The sequence below is a fragment of the Cryptosporidium muris genome, genomic scaffold (genome assembly GCF_000006515.1).
Source record: "Cryptosporidium muris RN66 scf_1106632373407 genomic scaffold, whole genome shotgun sequence".
Lineage (NCBI taxonomy): Eukaryota > Apicomplexa > Conoidasida > Eucoccidiorida > Cryptosporidiidae > Cryptosporidium > Cryptosporidium muris.
In genome coordinates this window covers 682253-697682 of record NW_002196572.1, presented here as the reverse complement: position 1 = coordinate 697682, position 15430 = coordinate 682253, and the positions used below count along the sequence as shown (strand labels likewise).

Sequence of the window (15430 nt, the reverse complement as noted above, 5' to 3'; positions counted from 1 at the left end):
AAGAATGACCACTTTTGTTGTATCTGTAATAGACATGTAGTGTTAATTGAAATAATAGTGGAGAAACGATCAAGTAAGTCAGCCAAATTGTTTGTGATAATAGCGGTTTAAGTGTAGTGCTATTTTCATTATTATAGGTTATAACACTTTTTTTTTTTGCAAAATAGGAAAATTTAATACTATTTCTCTTTAAATTTTACTTCTACACATGACTTGATTAGTATAAGTTAAAATAAAACTAATTATATTTTTAATTTTTTAATTATTTAGAAGTAAAACAAATATAAAGGCGCTATTTTTGTAAAAATGTTTCCCGCCTCTGTGGGGGGTAATGCTGATCTAAAGTAATTAATAGATTATACATGTATAGGAATTAAGATCAAGAAATACTGAGAGCTCAGGGAACATAAATATTATATTTCTTTCTATAATAGATAAAATTAAACAAAAGTGGGCAATTAGGAAGATAACAAGGTTGGTTAGGAATTATATAGTGAGGATTCTACCAGATTGCAACGTGTTAACTGTATTTTATATGATGGTAAAGATAGAATTTGTAAGTAGAAAGTATACCATATGGTATTTTTTATGTTTTACATTGTTATACCTAACTGTAGTTAGGTCTTCTCCATCTAATTATGAGCAATCTGAATCATCAGATTCAACACCAGATGGTTCAGGTGAAGGAAGTCTGTCTTCTGATCTCTCAATTGATTTTTTGGATACTTCTGTTGCCTTTCCACCACCACCATCTTCTTTTAAAGATCCAAATGATAATAATAAAAAGCTTTTTCATAAGGAATTATTACCTCCTATGCCGAAATTTGGAGGTCTAGTTGGTGAAGTTGAAGAGGTGTCAGAGAAAGCTGTTTCACCATTTAAAACTCCTAAAAGGGAATCCAATACTAATGGTTCTGGACCTTTTGATTTTATTCATATCACGGATAAGAATGTTCCATCAAATATGCCATTTATAGTTACGCTTCCAAATGAGCCTGAAAAGATTAAACTTCGTGAAATGAAGGATAAATTAAACATAGATATTGAACCCGAAGTAAGTTTCACTGAATATGAAATTGGAAAAGATATTAGAAGAGATTCCCAATTTTATTATGAGTTAAAAGAAAAGCTATTTAATGATAGGAAGATTCATAAGGAAGTGTCAGAAGTAGTTAGAAGTGCAGAGGAATATAGAGCTAGTATTGATTCTAATATAAGGTCATTAATTACATCTGTTAATCAGATTAAACATCTTTATGAAGATATGAAAGCTAGATTCGAAAAGATGAAGAAATCTAGTATTCCAGAAGAATCATTAATTGCTCATGAGGATGAAATGGCTCGTCTTAAGTTAAAGCATCAAGAAAGTTACGGTTATTTAATGTCAGAAAAAAGAAAAAGAGATGCTGCAATTGATATTATCATGAAATCTAAACAACAGTTACTTAATATTGATGAGAGGATAAAACGTACTCAAGAAAAGTTGAATGTTTTTGAGAATCAATTAGATATTCATGAGAATTCAAGTGTTCCAACTGATGAGCTTGAAATATTACAAGAAACTGAGGTTGAGACTAAACAGGGATACCTCCCAGATGAAGTTTCTATTGCACCTCACCGTAACGATGTGGACATTTCAGCTAGAAGTTACGATGAATCATTAATGTTGGAAGCAGAAGAATCTACTGGTGTTCCTGAAATGAGTTCTCAGAGTCCTCAGAATTCTCAAAATCAAATATTCGATATTGCTGCTGATGAGTCTTTGAATTCATTAAATGTCCATTTGTCAGGGTCACCAGTTGCTTCGTTAACACCATCTCCAGTTATTCCTTTAACACCATCTCCAGTTATTCCTTTAACACCATCTCCAGTTATTCCTTTAACACCATCTCCAGATTCTTCAAAATTATCTCAAGCTTCTTTAAAATCACCTCCAGTTCCTTCAACACCATCTCCAGTTCCTTCAACACCATCTCCAGTTCCTTCAATTCCTATAAGTCATTCATTATCTCAAACTTCAGATTCTGATTTAGGATCAGAATTCGATATTTACAAATTTGTACAATTTGCACTAACTTCTTATTCTTCATCCATTTCTGAGGGTGAATATAACCAGAGAGTAGAAGAATTGGCAAAAAGAATTAATATTATAAATTTTGCTATGAGTTGTATTTATGAAGTTACTGAATTCTTTCTATTTCTCTCTTTGGATGATTCATCAGAATCAAGTTATACTGCAGCAGATGCTTTAAAAGTATGTAGACAAATATGGCGTGATTCTTTTCATTCAATGGTTAAACATTACGTTACCATTCCTCCTGCAACTTTGCGTACTTTATTTAAAACTGCAATTCAACAACACTCAGAAGCAGTTAAATCTTTATCTAACTTCTATAGAGAGGATCAATTTAATACAATGGTTGAGTCAATTAATATTGAATCTTTTGAATCATGTAAAACTATTGTTGATAATTTGTTTAAAGAAGCAGATTTCTCTGAAGAAGTAATTACACGCATTTGTATAACAATGCAGGAAACATATAAGAAATATTCAAGGCATATTAAAGATCACGCTGCTTTAGTAAATTATGCATCGAGAATTGCCATTTACTCTGTTATTCCATATTCTTATGATACAGCTCCATTTAAACATAATAATGATTTAGATCAAATGATTAAACGCTTTTCATTCAAATCTCTTTCTTCCTCTTCAACTTTTTATTCACAATGTTTGGAACATTATTCAGCTGCATATGGTCCTAATAGTACTTATGAAATGCCTCATAAGATAGTACAAGAAATTTGTACATCAGTCCAAAGCTTATTTAGTAAGGCTTTACCACATGGAGTGAATGTTGTTATCTTTTCGACGAAACAGGTTCCAACAGAAATGATTCCATTATTTAGTGGAGCAACTGAGATGGTATTTTATCGTTATAAATCTCAGTCAGATATATTAATACCAAAAGAATCTTCGGAATCTTCGTTAGATCCTGGTGTTCCTGCTGATCTATCACCTGAATTACAGTTGACATTAAATATTTTAGATCAACAATCTAAAACTCAAGACTTCTTACAAGAGCAGCAGACACAATTAAAACAAATTTTAGAGAAACCTTTAAATTCTGATGATACACATCAAATTTTAAGTGTGATTGCTTCTTTAAATTCTAAACAGCGTGAAATTGAGAAGAATTTAGCTGTAACATCTCCAACAATAACTCATCTAATTTCTGGGGCTCGGAAGTATTCCCAGCCATTAATTTCAGTTCCAATATCATCTGCTAGTACTACTGATATTTCTACGGCAGATGCATCTATGGTTCAGAATTTTCTAAAAGCAGTAGAAAATCAAAGGCAATTATTAGATCAACAACAAGAACAGCTTTTAATTTTAATGCAGCAACCATCTCTATCGCCAGCTGATAGAAGTATGACATCAATGCTTTTATCTGACACTGAATCTCGTAAAATCAATTTATCTAATCAAGTTGAAGCAAGTTTTCAATCATTTTCTATGCCATCTCCACTTTCTCCTGAGTCTCCTTTATCTTCAGTATCTCAAACTAGTATCTCACCGCATGATAATTCAGCTTTGAGTGATGCTATTAGTAATTTAAGGATTCTATTTATGGAGGTAGCAGCTACAAGTGAAGAGGCTTCAAAAATTCTTTCAGGGATTTCAGTTAGTACTTTATCTCCAGAATCTCATAATGCAGTAAATTCCTTAAATAAGAAAATTCAAAAAGTTAATTCAAAATTGGGTAGTATTAATAAGAGACTACAAAAACCTTCAAATTATATTACAAGAATAGAAGATGCTGATGAGATTAATTCAATTTTGATGAGGTTACTCAGTTCGATTAAAGTATATATGAATAAATGTCAAAAAATTGAAAGATCAGGTTTAGGATTTAGTACTATATCATCAGCTGATATAACTCCACCTGAGTCTCTATCTCCTTTATTAACAGATTCTGTTAAAAAGAAATTTCCTTCTCCTCAGTTTGTTGCAAAAGTTTCTTCAAATATAGTAAGAACTCAAAATAATCAAGGTCATATAAAAGAATTTCTGGATATTATGGCAACTAGAAGATTAGCTGAAAAGGAGAGAAAAAAGTTGAAGAAGTTGTTTGATGATTCTGGAGAAAGATTACGATCTATCGTTAGAAATATTGCTAGATTAGCAGCAAATTCTAATTCAGATCAATTGTTGAACTTTGCAGATAGGTTTAATTCTACATTAGTTGATATCTTTATAAATCAACAGAATTTATTAAAAGCATATTTAGCTATATCGGGAAGGGGGGAGAATTCACAAGATGGTATAAGTATTAATCAAGCTGTTATAAAATTAACAAATAGCCTTTCAGAAATAATGAATTATTTGGGGATTAATAAATTTGAGGAGACAACATATAGTCCTAGCCCATTATTAGATAACCAATTATCTTCTATTTCTACTTCATCTTTATCTCCCAAATCAGGTCGTAATATTACAAAATCTCCAATCTCTAAATTTAGTTCTTCAGAAATAGCTCCAAATTCTAGAATGTTGCCTATTGAGTCGCCAATGATGAAAATTTCTGCTCCAGGGCAAAAATCGAATAATAGATTACAATTGCCAGTTATCCCATTGTTTCGAAAGCCTCATATTGAGAAGCCAATTTATGAATATAATAAAAGTCGAAAGGATTCAAGAGGAGTACCTATTGTTGCTGGTCCATTGGCCGGTTCTAATGTTGGGCAAAAGGCCCTTTCTTACGTTGAGAAGGCTCTTAAAAGGCAACAAACTACTGGGATATATCCTGAAGGGTTTAAGATTCAAGGGAGTAATATTTACAAGCAATTACCTATATCTGTAGTTTCTCCACTTTTAGAATCAAATACTTCCATATCCACAAAGATTATGAATCGTGATATATTTTGTATTAAGTATGGTTATAAATCAATGAGTATCTCTTCTCATCATCGTGCTTATCGTCTATTTGCTAAGGCTCCAAAAATATTACCAAAAGGAGTTGTTATGGACAGAAGATCAGCATGTGACATTGCATTTAAAATAAGTGGAGTTAATACATTGCAAGAGTGTACCAATATTATCTATCCTACCTTAGTTAACTTAGGTTATTCAGTATCAGGTCATAGAACTCAAAAGGTTTGTCAAGCTATTTTGGTTGAGAGTAATACAACTAACATTGAGGGGGATTGCTCTCAATTTGTAAGTCATAGAACTAAATCAAAATATAACTTTACTCCACTTGAAAATGAACGGGCAACTAAAATGTTTCTAAATTTCAACAGATTAGGTAATGAAGCAGGAGTGAAGACAGTTAAATTAAGTCATCATACAATATGCGATTTTGTTGAATCAATGAAATTAGTCTTATTCCCTGGTGAGAAATTTGGATCTTATCGGGCTTACGAGTGTTTAGGTGCATTTGAACAGCATTTATTACTCGAATCAGCAAATTTAACAGAGAATCACATTAGGGCCATATTAAAGGCATGTCAAGATTCTGGATTTAAATTGTAGGCAATTAGCTGGTAATACTTTAATAAGCAGTGCTACTTAACAGACTCGATTAGTTGTTTATATAGTCTTCTCAGTTATCCATGGATCAGATCTCATAGGAAATCTATCTATGATGTGGGGTAAGAGAATATGAATAAGCATCGATTGCAAGAGCAGGATAAGGATTCATAGATAGGATAAACAAGCTTTAGCTAAACCTTAAGTTAAAAAAAAATTGTCACTTTGTTTATTTAAAACAAATATATCACATAATTCTAAATTTTGTTTTTAATGCTTGATAGTGTTATTGGTTGTAATAGCCGATAATAGCACGTTATTGTGAAGATACATAAAATATTCTCCTCACTTCAATTCTAAATTAGAGTATATTAGGCGGTTTGAGTTCATGGCGCGTTATTCGTTATATTAGATCTAAGTTCTAAATGGTGTAAATATTTTACCCAGGTTAATGATCTATTAGCCCTATATTCTTACTGAAGAAACGAATATATATTACTTAGGTATGAAAGGGTACCTTAAAATATTAGGCATGGAATGAGAATTTTTGTTTATCCTGTACACTCAAGTATACTTCCATTACAGTTTTGGAATGGTTTGTTAATATTTTAATTGAGATGTTTCAAAAGTGTTACATTTTAATCTTAAGTATTATATGTGTATATTATATATCTAAGTTAAGATGTTTCGTAATAGCATCCGGAAATTTTGATGAACTTAATAATTATAATTTGCAATATGGAAATACTGGTAGCAACAATAGTTCAATATTTCCATTTACAAAATTGACTAATTTTTACACAAATGAAATATATTATATGACTGTCAATCATTTCCAATGTATTAAAAAGGCTTCTATAGAGGCATATAAATACATTAAAAACAATGTAGAGGTGAGCTCTATAAGAATTTATAGGCGAGTAAGGATAACACTTCAGCAGAAGAGTTATGCATATATTTCTGGTGAGCAATTAAATTTATTAAATCCTTTAAGTAATATGTATCCAATGATTTTGGATGAAGTGGATAATTCAGCTCAAACTTCGTGTCCTTATAGATATTTTATTATACCAAATAACAAATTTAACATAGATGATAAATTACCAAAAGATTTAGTTCGTGAATTCGATGATTTATTATTAGGATCTGGGACAATAGCTATATTTATACACGGGGGAATTTGGTATATTTATGAAGGTTTGGGATATTATTCACCTATAAGATTATTTGAGAATCTTTCTCAAAAAGGAATATTTGCATATTCTGGTTTAAAGCAAAGTATTCATTATATATATGTGACAAGCATAGAAAAAAATAGTAAGATAGTTGAAGGTAATGATAAAGATATTGAAGTAATTCTTCAAGAGTTTATTTTTAGGAGGTCTCTTATTTCTATAGAAGAGAAGCTGGAAGATGAAAAGTTAGAGATGAAAGCTAGACAACGAGTTATACTTAGAACAAAAATAGAAGAAGACTTAAAGAGACAACGCTTATTATCTTATAAGAAATTAAGTGATTTAGAGTGTAATAGTTGCATAGATATATTTCAATGTCCTCAATGTAATAAAGAGATCTTTCCTTCAGAGAACGAAGTGGAATTTCATACTGCAGTAATATTGGCTAAAAAGGGAATATGGTATGAAGATATAATTAAACCTTCAGTGTCATTAAATATTAAGTCACCTTTTTATACCTTAGAGAGAAAAAAATTTGAAGAATTATGTTTTGTAAGAGTAGAAGAAGACTCAAAAAAGATATTACAATATAACTTGATTTCTCAGAAGGTAAGTAATACAGATGATGTTGATATATCAGAAGTTTCGCCAGTATCACAATCAATTGGTTATGAAGAATTATTGCCTATTGAAGTTAGTGAACAATTACCACAAGCTTTGGACCATTCATTTGGCAATACTAGTCGCGAAACACCAGTAACCTTATTAGAGGATTCTCCAATATTTCAAGAACTATCAGTTAAACCTTTATATAAAGATCCTCTAGTACTTGGAGTGCATTCAGTTGAAGAATTTAAAAGTGACTCTTTAGATAAGATTAAATTAATAGATGAGTCAGAGAGTAAAGTTCCTCCAGAGCTTGTAGAATTACGAAAACATCCACTATATAATACTTCATTAAAGCCTAAAGAATTGTTAAACTCATCAGCTATAAAAGATCTACCAGCATCTATAGAGTCTTCTGATAAACTACTTCATTCTAAATCAGGTTTCACCAAACCTTCAGTAAAATTATTTGTTAGAAATTTCTTAAAACATCGAGAACCTTCATCTTTTTTAGATCAAAATATCAAAAAATCACATGAATCTCCTCTTGGTTATACTATCTCAACTATTCCCTCTAATAAAATATTTAATACTGAATCTCCATCTTTATATTTAAAGGATTTGGATAATTCCATGATATCTAGAGAAATTTCAGTAATTCAACCAAATCCTTGCATTAAGTATTGCCCCAAATTTATATTGGACACTGTAGATAAATCAACTGAAACAGCATCTATACGGGCTATAGAAAAATTTACTAAATATTTAAGTCCTCTATTTAACTTATTATATTTTGGAAATAATAAATATGAGTATAGAAGAATTTATGATTCAATGCTATTTTGGGGTTTCCAAAGTGGATCTAATCATTTGACTAGGTTATCAAATATATTATATAAAAAATCTTTAGATTTAAACGGATATAAACAAAATCAACCTGTTCTTCAAAGTAGAATAGATCAGAAAGCTTCTCATATATTAGCTACAAATTCAGTACATCGAGATAACACTATAACTAAACCATTATATTTTAATTCTAGTACAGCATATAATAGACATAATTCAAATGAACTACTGAGAATTAAACGGAATTCAATTACAAAGCCTAGATCAATAAGGCCATTAAGAAAGAAGATAAAAAGGAGGTATCCAAAGAAAACTGTTACTTCTAAGCTTAAATCAGTGAAGAAGTCATATGAAGATTCATTGATACCACACACCAGGAAAAGAAGAGAACAAAAAATGAAAAGGCAAATTTAACAATATATATAATAAATTAGAAGTCTTATTTTATATTCCTAATTATATCTCTTATAGATTTATCTGGAGTATTAATTCTTTTAGAAAGTTCTTTATAAGTAGACTTGATGCAAAATACCTGTAAAAAGGGTTCCATTTTACTTATAGGAAAAAAGGCAAAATCTTTGAAATTCTTGTGAATATTAAATAACCCAATGCCAGCACAATAAGAACGAATGACTTCGCTCAATACTTTAGGACTATCTTCTTCTGAGGAATTTATTGTACATACTATTATCCCTAATACAGAAAACATTGTAGTTGTAAATGAATGCTTGTTCAAAAACCTATTGATCATACAGTTACTATTTAAGTATTCAGTGGATAAATAGTATACAATCTGATCTTTCATATTATTATTCTTAGTTCTTTCTCTATTAAGTTTAATATTCTTTGAAGTAAATAATTTACTTGGAAATAGTTGAGCTTGGTTATTTGGGATTTTGGGATAATAAAAAGGTACATTTGGATGGGAAGGAAAAACAGGAAAGCATATTTGAGTTACAAATTCTTCATTATTTCTAATTGAAATGTTATCTGCTGATGTAAGAGGATAAGGTAGTTGTACTGTACCATAACAGACAGATTGAACTACTGATTCTATATTAGTGTTGTTATCCATACATTGTAACCATCCTATATCCTAAAATTTTAATGGAGAAAGAATTATTATGAAGATATTCAAAAAAAAAAAACTTCTAGTTATTAAACTTACATCTTCTTTATCTACTAATATAGGAAATGGTAAGTTTACAAATTTATAATTAAATATGCAAGAGTAATCATATGCCAAGTGAAGAGCAACAACATATGCAGCTATAGAATTGTAATAATTTTGAATATATTTGTATAACTTTTCACTTCGAACCTTCCCTTCCCTAATTTTGTCGGGTCTTAAAAGGTGAGCTGCTTTAGGTCTCAGTGGAGTAAATATATCAGAGTTTTCTGAGTTTACATCCAAACAGCATATGAGAGCTAAGTTCAGAGAGTATACCACTAGATATAGAATTGCTTGGAGAAACCTTACCATCTGCCCTTATTATAATTTGGCTGAAATCGATATTGCGGGACATCCCCGTGATGTACGCGTTTGACGTCTTGTTAGTAGTGTAGAATATTATTATTCCATACATAAAGTTTCTAGTTTATACATTGATGTTGAAGAGTAAATATATAGTTGTATCATATTGATTAATTATCTTAAATCTGAGTTTCTTTATATATTGGAGAAGTAATCTGTTCACTCCATATCCTTAGATTTGTCAAAGCTATCCTATTGCAGTTAATAATTTCCCTACGTCAGATATAAAATTAATCTAACATAGACCTTTGAATGAGAAGTTACTTGAGGTCAATTCTACTTCTCTTGAAGCTTTATATTTAAAGTAAATTTGTACTTGCTAATCAGACTTTTTTGGCTTTAATTACAAATAGGATTGATAATGAAATTTCAAAGTACCTTAATTTAAATAAATTTGATTTTAGAATATCAACGTTTTTATTATTTAATGATGCTGAATTTTAAAGTGAAATTAGCTCTAGAGCTACTTATAATTATTCTTCTTAGTTTCAAGATTCTGCATTCAACTGGTAAACCTGGAATTTTAAAAAGTAAGATTATGAAAATAAAGAACAAATTTAGGTCATATGAAGATAAAATATTAATGCCTCATAAATATGAATCTATATCTCCTTTGGATACGGAAGAATTACAGTTTTTAAATGAAAGTAATATTATGAGATTGTCATTAGCAAGAGATTTGACAAGGTTCCAAGAGAAAAAAAGAAATAACAAAAGCACAATAGACCATAGAGAAATTGAGTTTTATAATTCTATGTTTCCAACTTATTCAAAAAATATGCGTGTTGGAGATTCAATGGAACCATTTTCTTCTGAAGCTAGTATGTATTTATGGCCAAGAAATCCTTATAATCATCAGGGATCTAATATTGTGTACTCTAAAATGAGTAAACCTATACAAATAGACCATTTTGGTTATATTATATCTAAGTTTGACAATACAATTAACAGTGGTAAGGGTATTAAGGAAAGAATATATACAAAAGTTTTACATTCTACATCTATTTGGGGAGTCTTTGTATCACCTTGTCATGGTTTGATAATATTTTCTCAAATATTTAGTAGATCTCTTAAGTACGATGCAAATACATGTTTATACAGAATATTTTGCAAGAATAGTGATATAATTGAGAGATACAGCCTTGCTAATGGAATAGTGACTGAGTTTATGAATAGAAAACTTGTACACAAAGAAGATGGAACGATAGATACTAGTGTAAATTATAATGTAAGTCGCGGTGACATTATTTTAAGAGTTCTAGAAGATTATAATCCACCATTATATGAAGAAGAAATATTTGAAGTTCCTGTAGCTATGCCATGTAGTGGATATGTTTTATGGGCAAAGAAACCTAAACAAGTATTTATTACTGGTGAGCTTATTGCTGAAATTAACTGCTATTCAGATATCAACAAAACTAATAGTAGTCAATTAATATTTGCTTCAAGCAGAGGTTATTATGACCTATTAAATCTTAACTATACGAAATATAGAAAATACAGTAATGACACTTCATTGAAATCAAATTTCAATAGATCTTTTTTGCCAGTCAACTTTCCATTTGCGACTTTACATTTAGAATGTAAACATTTTATTTCAAAGGAAGATAAATTAATTGGTTACCAAAATACAGATAATATTATGATAAAGATGCCCTGCAAAGGTATAATTAGATTTCCAACAATACGTTTAGATTTTGTGATGGAGAATGAGGTAAGTAGTGAAAGTAATAGATTCTATTACTTTTTTAAATTTATATTATACTTAATGAGGTATTAAAGAACTTCAATAATTTTTTCTTTTAAATTATATTTTGATTTCAGAAACTATACGAAGTTAAATGTTTGAACGGCACAACTATAACGCAGCAAAGTATGTTACAAGGAAGTGTTGAGATGCTAGTTAGTTCAAATACTATTATAGAAGAAAATGAATATATTTTATGTATATCAAAAAAAGATCTATCTAAAATGTTATTAGATGACTTTTCATCAAAAATGGTAAACACTTGGAGGATGTCTAAAGAAGCTGATGTTATGATACCTATCTTATTAAAATTTAGTAATAATGAGGAATGGAAATATTAAACAATTTGAAAAGAAATACATAAGTTATTTATAGGTATATCTTAAGTCAGTGATTTCCTGTCAATTTCAGTATTAATTACTAATAGTGTATATGATTTCCACCTCTTATTGTGCTTTGTACAGTAATATATCATTAAATAAACATTAATTCCGTATTGTATAAAGCATCACTGAATATTATATACCATTTTGGAGTTTTTATAAAAAGGGATACCTTAGATACTCATGTCTAGGTATTTAATCTTGCATTAAAGATTTTCTGATTAAATATAATGGAGGGTTTTTTAACAATATAGTTTAGGGAGGTGTTATATTCTAAAAAGTGGGATTTAATGAAGCAGTGTCCATAGTTTCTTTGTGTTCAAAATATTCTTACATATACCCTCCTATAATATACATGCAATTTCGTCTCGTCCTGGGCGCGAGAGAAGTATCTTTAGAGTTTCATAGACGATCTCATGACCTTATATCCCACATAGTCTCTTAAAAGTTATAAATTCAAATATAACATTCGAAGATTCTACATAATACTATCTTTAAGTTGTCATTCTATATACCTTATTATTTCTGAGATATAAAGTGCACTCTATCTAAATGGTTAGGACTTTGAAATTTCTGTATTCTCTAATATCTCTGTCAGTTTATGGAGGGGAAATTAAGTAGTAATATATTTCCTGCAGTCTCATTACGCTCTGAATCTAGTCATAGTGGCGAGATATCTATATTAATGAATTTTAAGCTTAGTGATGTAATAATAATAGATAATCCAGAAATCAGAGTATTGAATCAAAGATTTCTAACTAGAAAAAAGCACTATAGTGGAATTTCATTAAATGCAAATAATCAAGAAATAAAAGTAAATGACTGTTCTTGTGATATTAGAGTCCTGGATTTTAATCCCTATTCTATATATAGTGGAAAATCAGAATCTCCAAAAGAAAGTTTAAATAACCAAAGTTATATACAAGCATCAATAGTTTCAACTAAAAATCAATTTCAATTCCCAAATGAAATAATTAACTTGACTAAAACTACATATCACTCTCCTGTTAAATTATCTGGGGTTGCTGAAAAAATGATAAAGATTGATTTAACTCATTTGACACATTGTAGTGATCAGTTCTGGCCAAGATTAATCAATTATACCGAAAAAATTATGCCATATTCTATTACATTACCCCTTTCTCCAAAAGAATTAAATACTATGGTTTCAATAGTGACTGATATTACCCCTACTATTGAATTAATAGCTTCTGTTAATCATAGTTGCCAAATAGAAAATTATAAAGTAGATAATAATATAGAGATGTCTAACTTTAATATTTACCATAATGAATTTGTGAATAATCAAGATCCTCATTATAAAGCACATTATATACTTTGTTATTGTACTCTGCGTTTTATCTTTGTTAATAATATGTTGGTATTATAAATATAAATAATGGGTTCTATTCAAATTAGTGTTGTGTAGTTTATGAAGTCTTATTTCCGATTTCACAATATCCTCCTGCAATATATATAATTATTGGGCATGTTATTACTATTAGAAATATTAAATTTATAAGAGTAGCTTTTTTTAGAGAATCCGATTCTGATTTTTTACTTTTTGTATCTCCTCCAATCTCCTTAGCTTCCTCATGTGTTTGAATAGCTTCCAATAGTAACTTTGGTAAAATTAAATTTGTACCATTGTTGCCGAATAATACTTTAGTTTCATTAGAAGGTAGAAGTAAAAGAGTTAATAATTGTTTATCCACATTTATCACTTCCAGAGTTGAGTTCCAGTCATTAAATGAATTTGTGAGGTAATGTCTAAGTGCTGTTATTCCATACTTTGCATAATAGTTATGTGCATTTCCATATGAAAAAATCATATTATCTTTAAATATAGGAACAAAATTTTCCAATTTATTAACATTTACAAAATATCCTGCAATAAGCAAAATATTTACGTTTGGATTTATTTTCCTTAGTTTCTGTAGTTGTATATTTCCCTTTTTCCTCATATTAACTTTGGTCATATTTCCATTGTCTAGTAAAAAATGCATCTCCAAGTTCATTACAACAATCCTCTTTATAAACTTAGAAAAATCACTCAGGTTATAGCTTATGTACATACCCTCATAGGGTAGGTATATTGGAAAATCTTCCTCATAAAATAATATACTTTGTTTATAATCTATAGAGTTATCAACTTTTAAGTGTTGAGTACCAATGATTGAGATGTTATCAAACTTCCTCATATCTATTAATTTTAATTTATCATTAATAAGTAATCCAACATTTGATGGTTCATAAATAGCTTCTCTTAAGTGTTCTGAACGGTCTGAAGCTGATATAGATGAGTCAGAAATATTGTAATAGTGTCTCTCGTAATAAACTTTATTATTATCACTTCTTAGTGCAGATGAATGTAGGAAATAAGTAAATACGTTGAAATATCCAAAAAGATAGAAGTGTACGTTAAGGAAAACAAAGGCATCTCCCTTTAGGAGCTTCATCTGCTAACCTATTAAAAGTGTACTCTTAAATAAAGATTTCTGACTTTAGAATTTCTTCAATATTATATTATAAAGAAAAAAAATCTAATATTGGATTTCCTAAGACTTTGCAAGTAAACTTAAATAATCCTCGAAAGGTAACTACCCGCCTATAATTGGTGGTCTGTAGATACAGCAATTTATTAATGGAGTTGTGCAATATTTGATACATGCAATAGGATTTGACTCTTCAGTAAAATTTTTCACTAAAACATATTGAAGTTGTTTTATACGTTATTATTTGAGAGTAATGGCTGATTACTTAGATCAGCTTGTTTCTTTTTTCTATTTTGTATATAGATAGCAACAATAACTCCTACAACAACAAAAAGAACAGCAAGAAAGATAACTGTATAGATCCATTTAGATCTAGGCTGAGGTGGAAGTTTAGTTTGAATCACAATATCAGGTCCTACATCTTTCATATTTGAAAGTATCCCAAAAGATTCATTAGGACCTATAGATTCAATCATTATTCTTAAATTTGTACTATTGAACTGTTTATATACGATTAAAATATCTGATATAAGATTCTTGAGTTCTATGATATCTGCGCATCCTGATTCCTTTTGTTTAAGATGAGCTATTTTGTAGTTATAGGAATTTACCTCCGATAGTCTTGTATCTCCTTTAGTAAGAGATTGAATAGGGTCAAGAAGAGTAATTTTAATGTCATGTGGATTAAATCCAGAAAATCTGGTTATCATGAGTTTTATATCTGTTATTGACGCTATATTTAAGTCATTAATTACATTAAAATCTAGGATTATCATTTTAGCCTTTTCTTCATCTGATTTATTAGCTTTTAGAAGAGAAATAGTAAACTCTGTTTCACTACTAGGGGGGCCAATGATCTTGTTTTCAACAGGATATATAACTTGTGCACTTGAAATAAATTCTACTAAGTCAATTTCATTATAATCTATATTCTTTCCATGTTTATCTGGGACTAATTTATCTTTAGCATCTAAATTAGTTTTGTAACAGTAAGCTTCTTTAACTATTAGCAATATACCGAAAACTATAAAGTATTTGTTATTCATTTATGTGTAATTGTTCTGAACTAATCTTTATATTATTTTAAACTTTAGAATTAACAAAACAGTCG

At 29.5% G+C, this 15430-nt stretch overlaps 7 protein-coding genes across 7 annotated transcripts, besides 2 other annotated features; 4 read left to right on the top strand and 3 right to left on the bottom strand.

The window, feature by feature from the left end:
• Positions 1-227: 227 nt before the first annotated feature.
• Positions 228-269: a sequence feature (AT_rich).
• Positions 270-538: 269 nt separating this feature from the next.
• Positions 539-5536, top strand: CMU_018680 (uncharacterized protein; the record flags this gene model as incomplete). The annotated part of the gene is made up of 1 exon (XM_002140424.1): positions 539-5536. One exon carries the CDS (start codon positions 539-541, stop codon positions 5534-5536), a length of 4998 nt encoding a protein of 1665 aa, XP_002140460.1.
• Positions 5537-6070: 534 nt separating this feature from the next.
• Positions 6071-8574, top strand: CMU_018670 (uncharacterized protein; the record flags this gene model as incomplete). The annotated part of the gene is made up of 2 exons (XM_002140423.1): positions 6071-6128; positions 6230-8574. The coding sequence occupies 2 exons, from the start codon at positions 6071-6073 to the stop codon at positions 8572-8574; spliced, it is 2403 nt and encodes an 800-aa protein (XP_002140459.1).
• A 25-nt stretch (positions 8575-8599) lies between these two features.
• Positions 8600-9643, bottom strand: CMU_018660 (uncharacterized protein; the record flags this gene model as incomplete). The annotated part of the gene is made up of 2 exons (XM_002140422.1): positions 8600-9256; positions 9329-9643. 2 exons carry the CDS (start codon positions 9641-9643, stop codon positions 8600-8602), a joined length of 972 nt encoding a protein of 323 aa, XP_002140458.1.
• Positions 9644-10121: 478 nt separating this feature from the next.
• CMU_018650 (uncharacterized protein) lies at positions 10122-11782 on the top strand (the record flags this gene model as incomplete). The annotated part of the gene is made up of 2 exons (XM_002140421.1): positions 10122-11408; positions 11519-11782. 2 exons carry the CDS (start codon positions 10122-10124, stop codon positions 11780-11782), a joined length of 1551 nt encoding a protein of 516 aa, XP_002140457.1.
• Positions 11483-11510: a sequence feature (AT_rich).
• A 727-nt stretch (positions 11783-12509) lies between the features above and the next one.
• Positions 12510-13214, top strand: CMU_018640 (uncharacterized protein; the record flags this gene model as incomplete). Its single annotated transcript, XM_002140420.1, has 1 exon — positions 12510-13214. One exon carries the CDS (start codon positions 12510-12512, stop codon positions 13212-13214), a length of 705 nt encoding a protein of 234 aa, XP_002140456.1.
• Positions 13215-13254: 40 nt separating this feature from the next.
• CMU_018630 (uncharacterized protein) lies at positions 13255-14283 on the bottom strand (the record flags this gene model as incomplete). The annotated part of the gene is made up of 1 exon (XM_002140419.1): positions 13255-14283. The coding sequence occupies one exon, from the start codon at positions 14281-14283 to the stop codon at positions 13255-13257; it is 1029 nt and encodes a 342-aa protein (XP_002140455.1).
• Positions 14284-14549: 266 nt separating this feature from the next.
• On the bottom strand, positions 14550-15365 carry CMU_018620 (uncharacterized protein; the record flags this gene model as incomplete). Its single annotated transcript, XM_002140418.1, has 1 exon — positions 14550-15365. One exon carries the CDS (start codon positions 15363-15365, stop codon positions 14550-14552), a length of 816 nt encoding a protein of 271 aa, XP_002140454.1.
• Between the last annotated feature and the right edge of the window lie 65 nt (positions 15366-15430).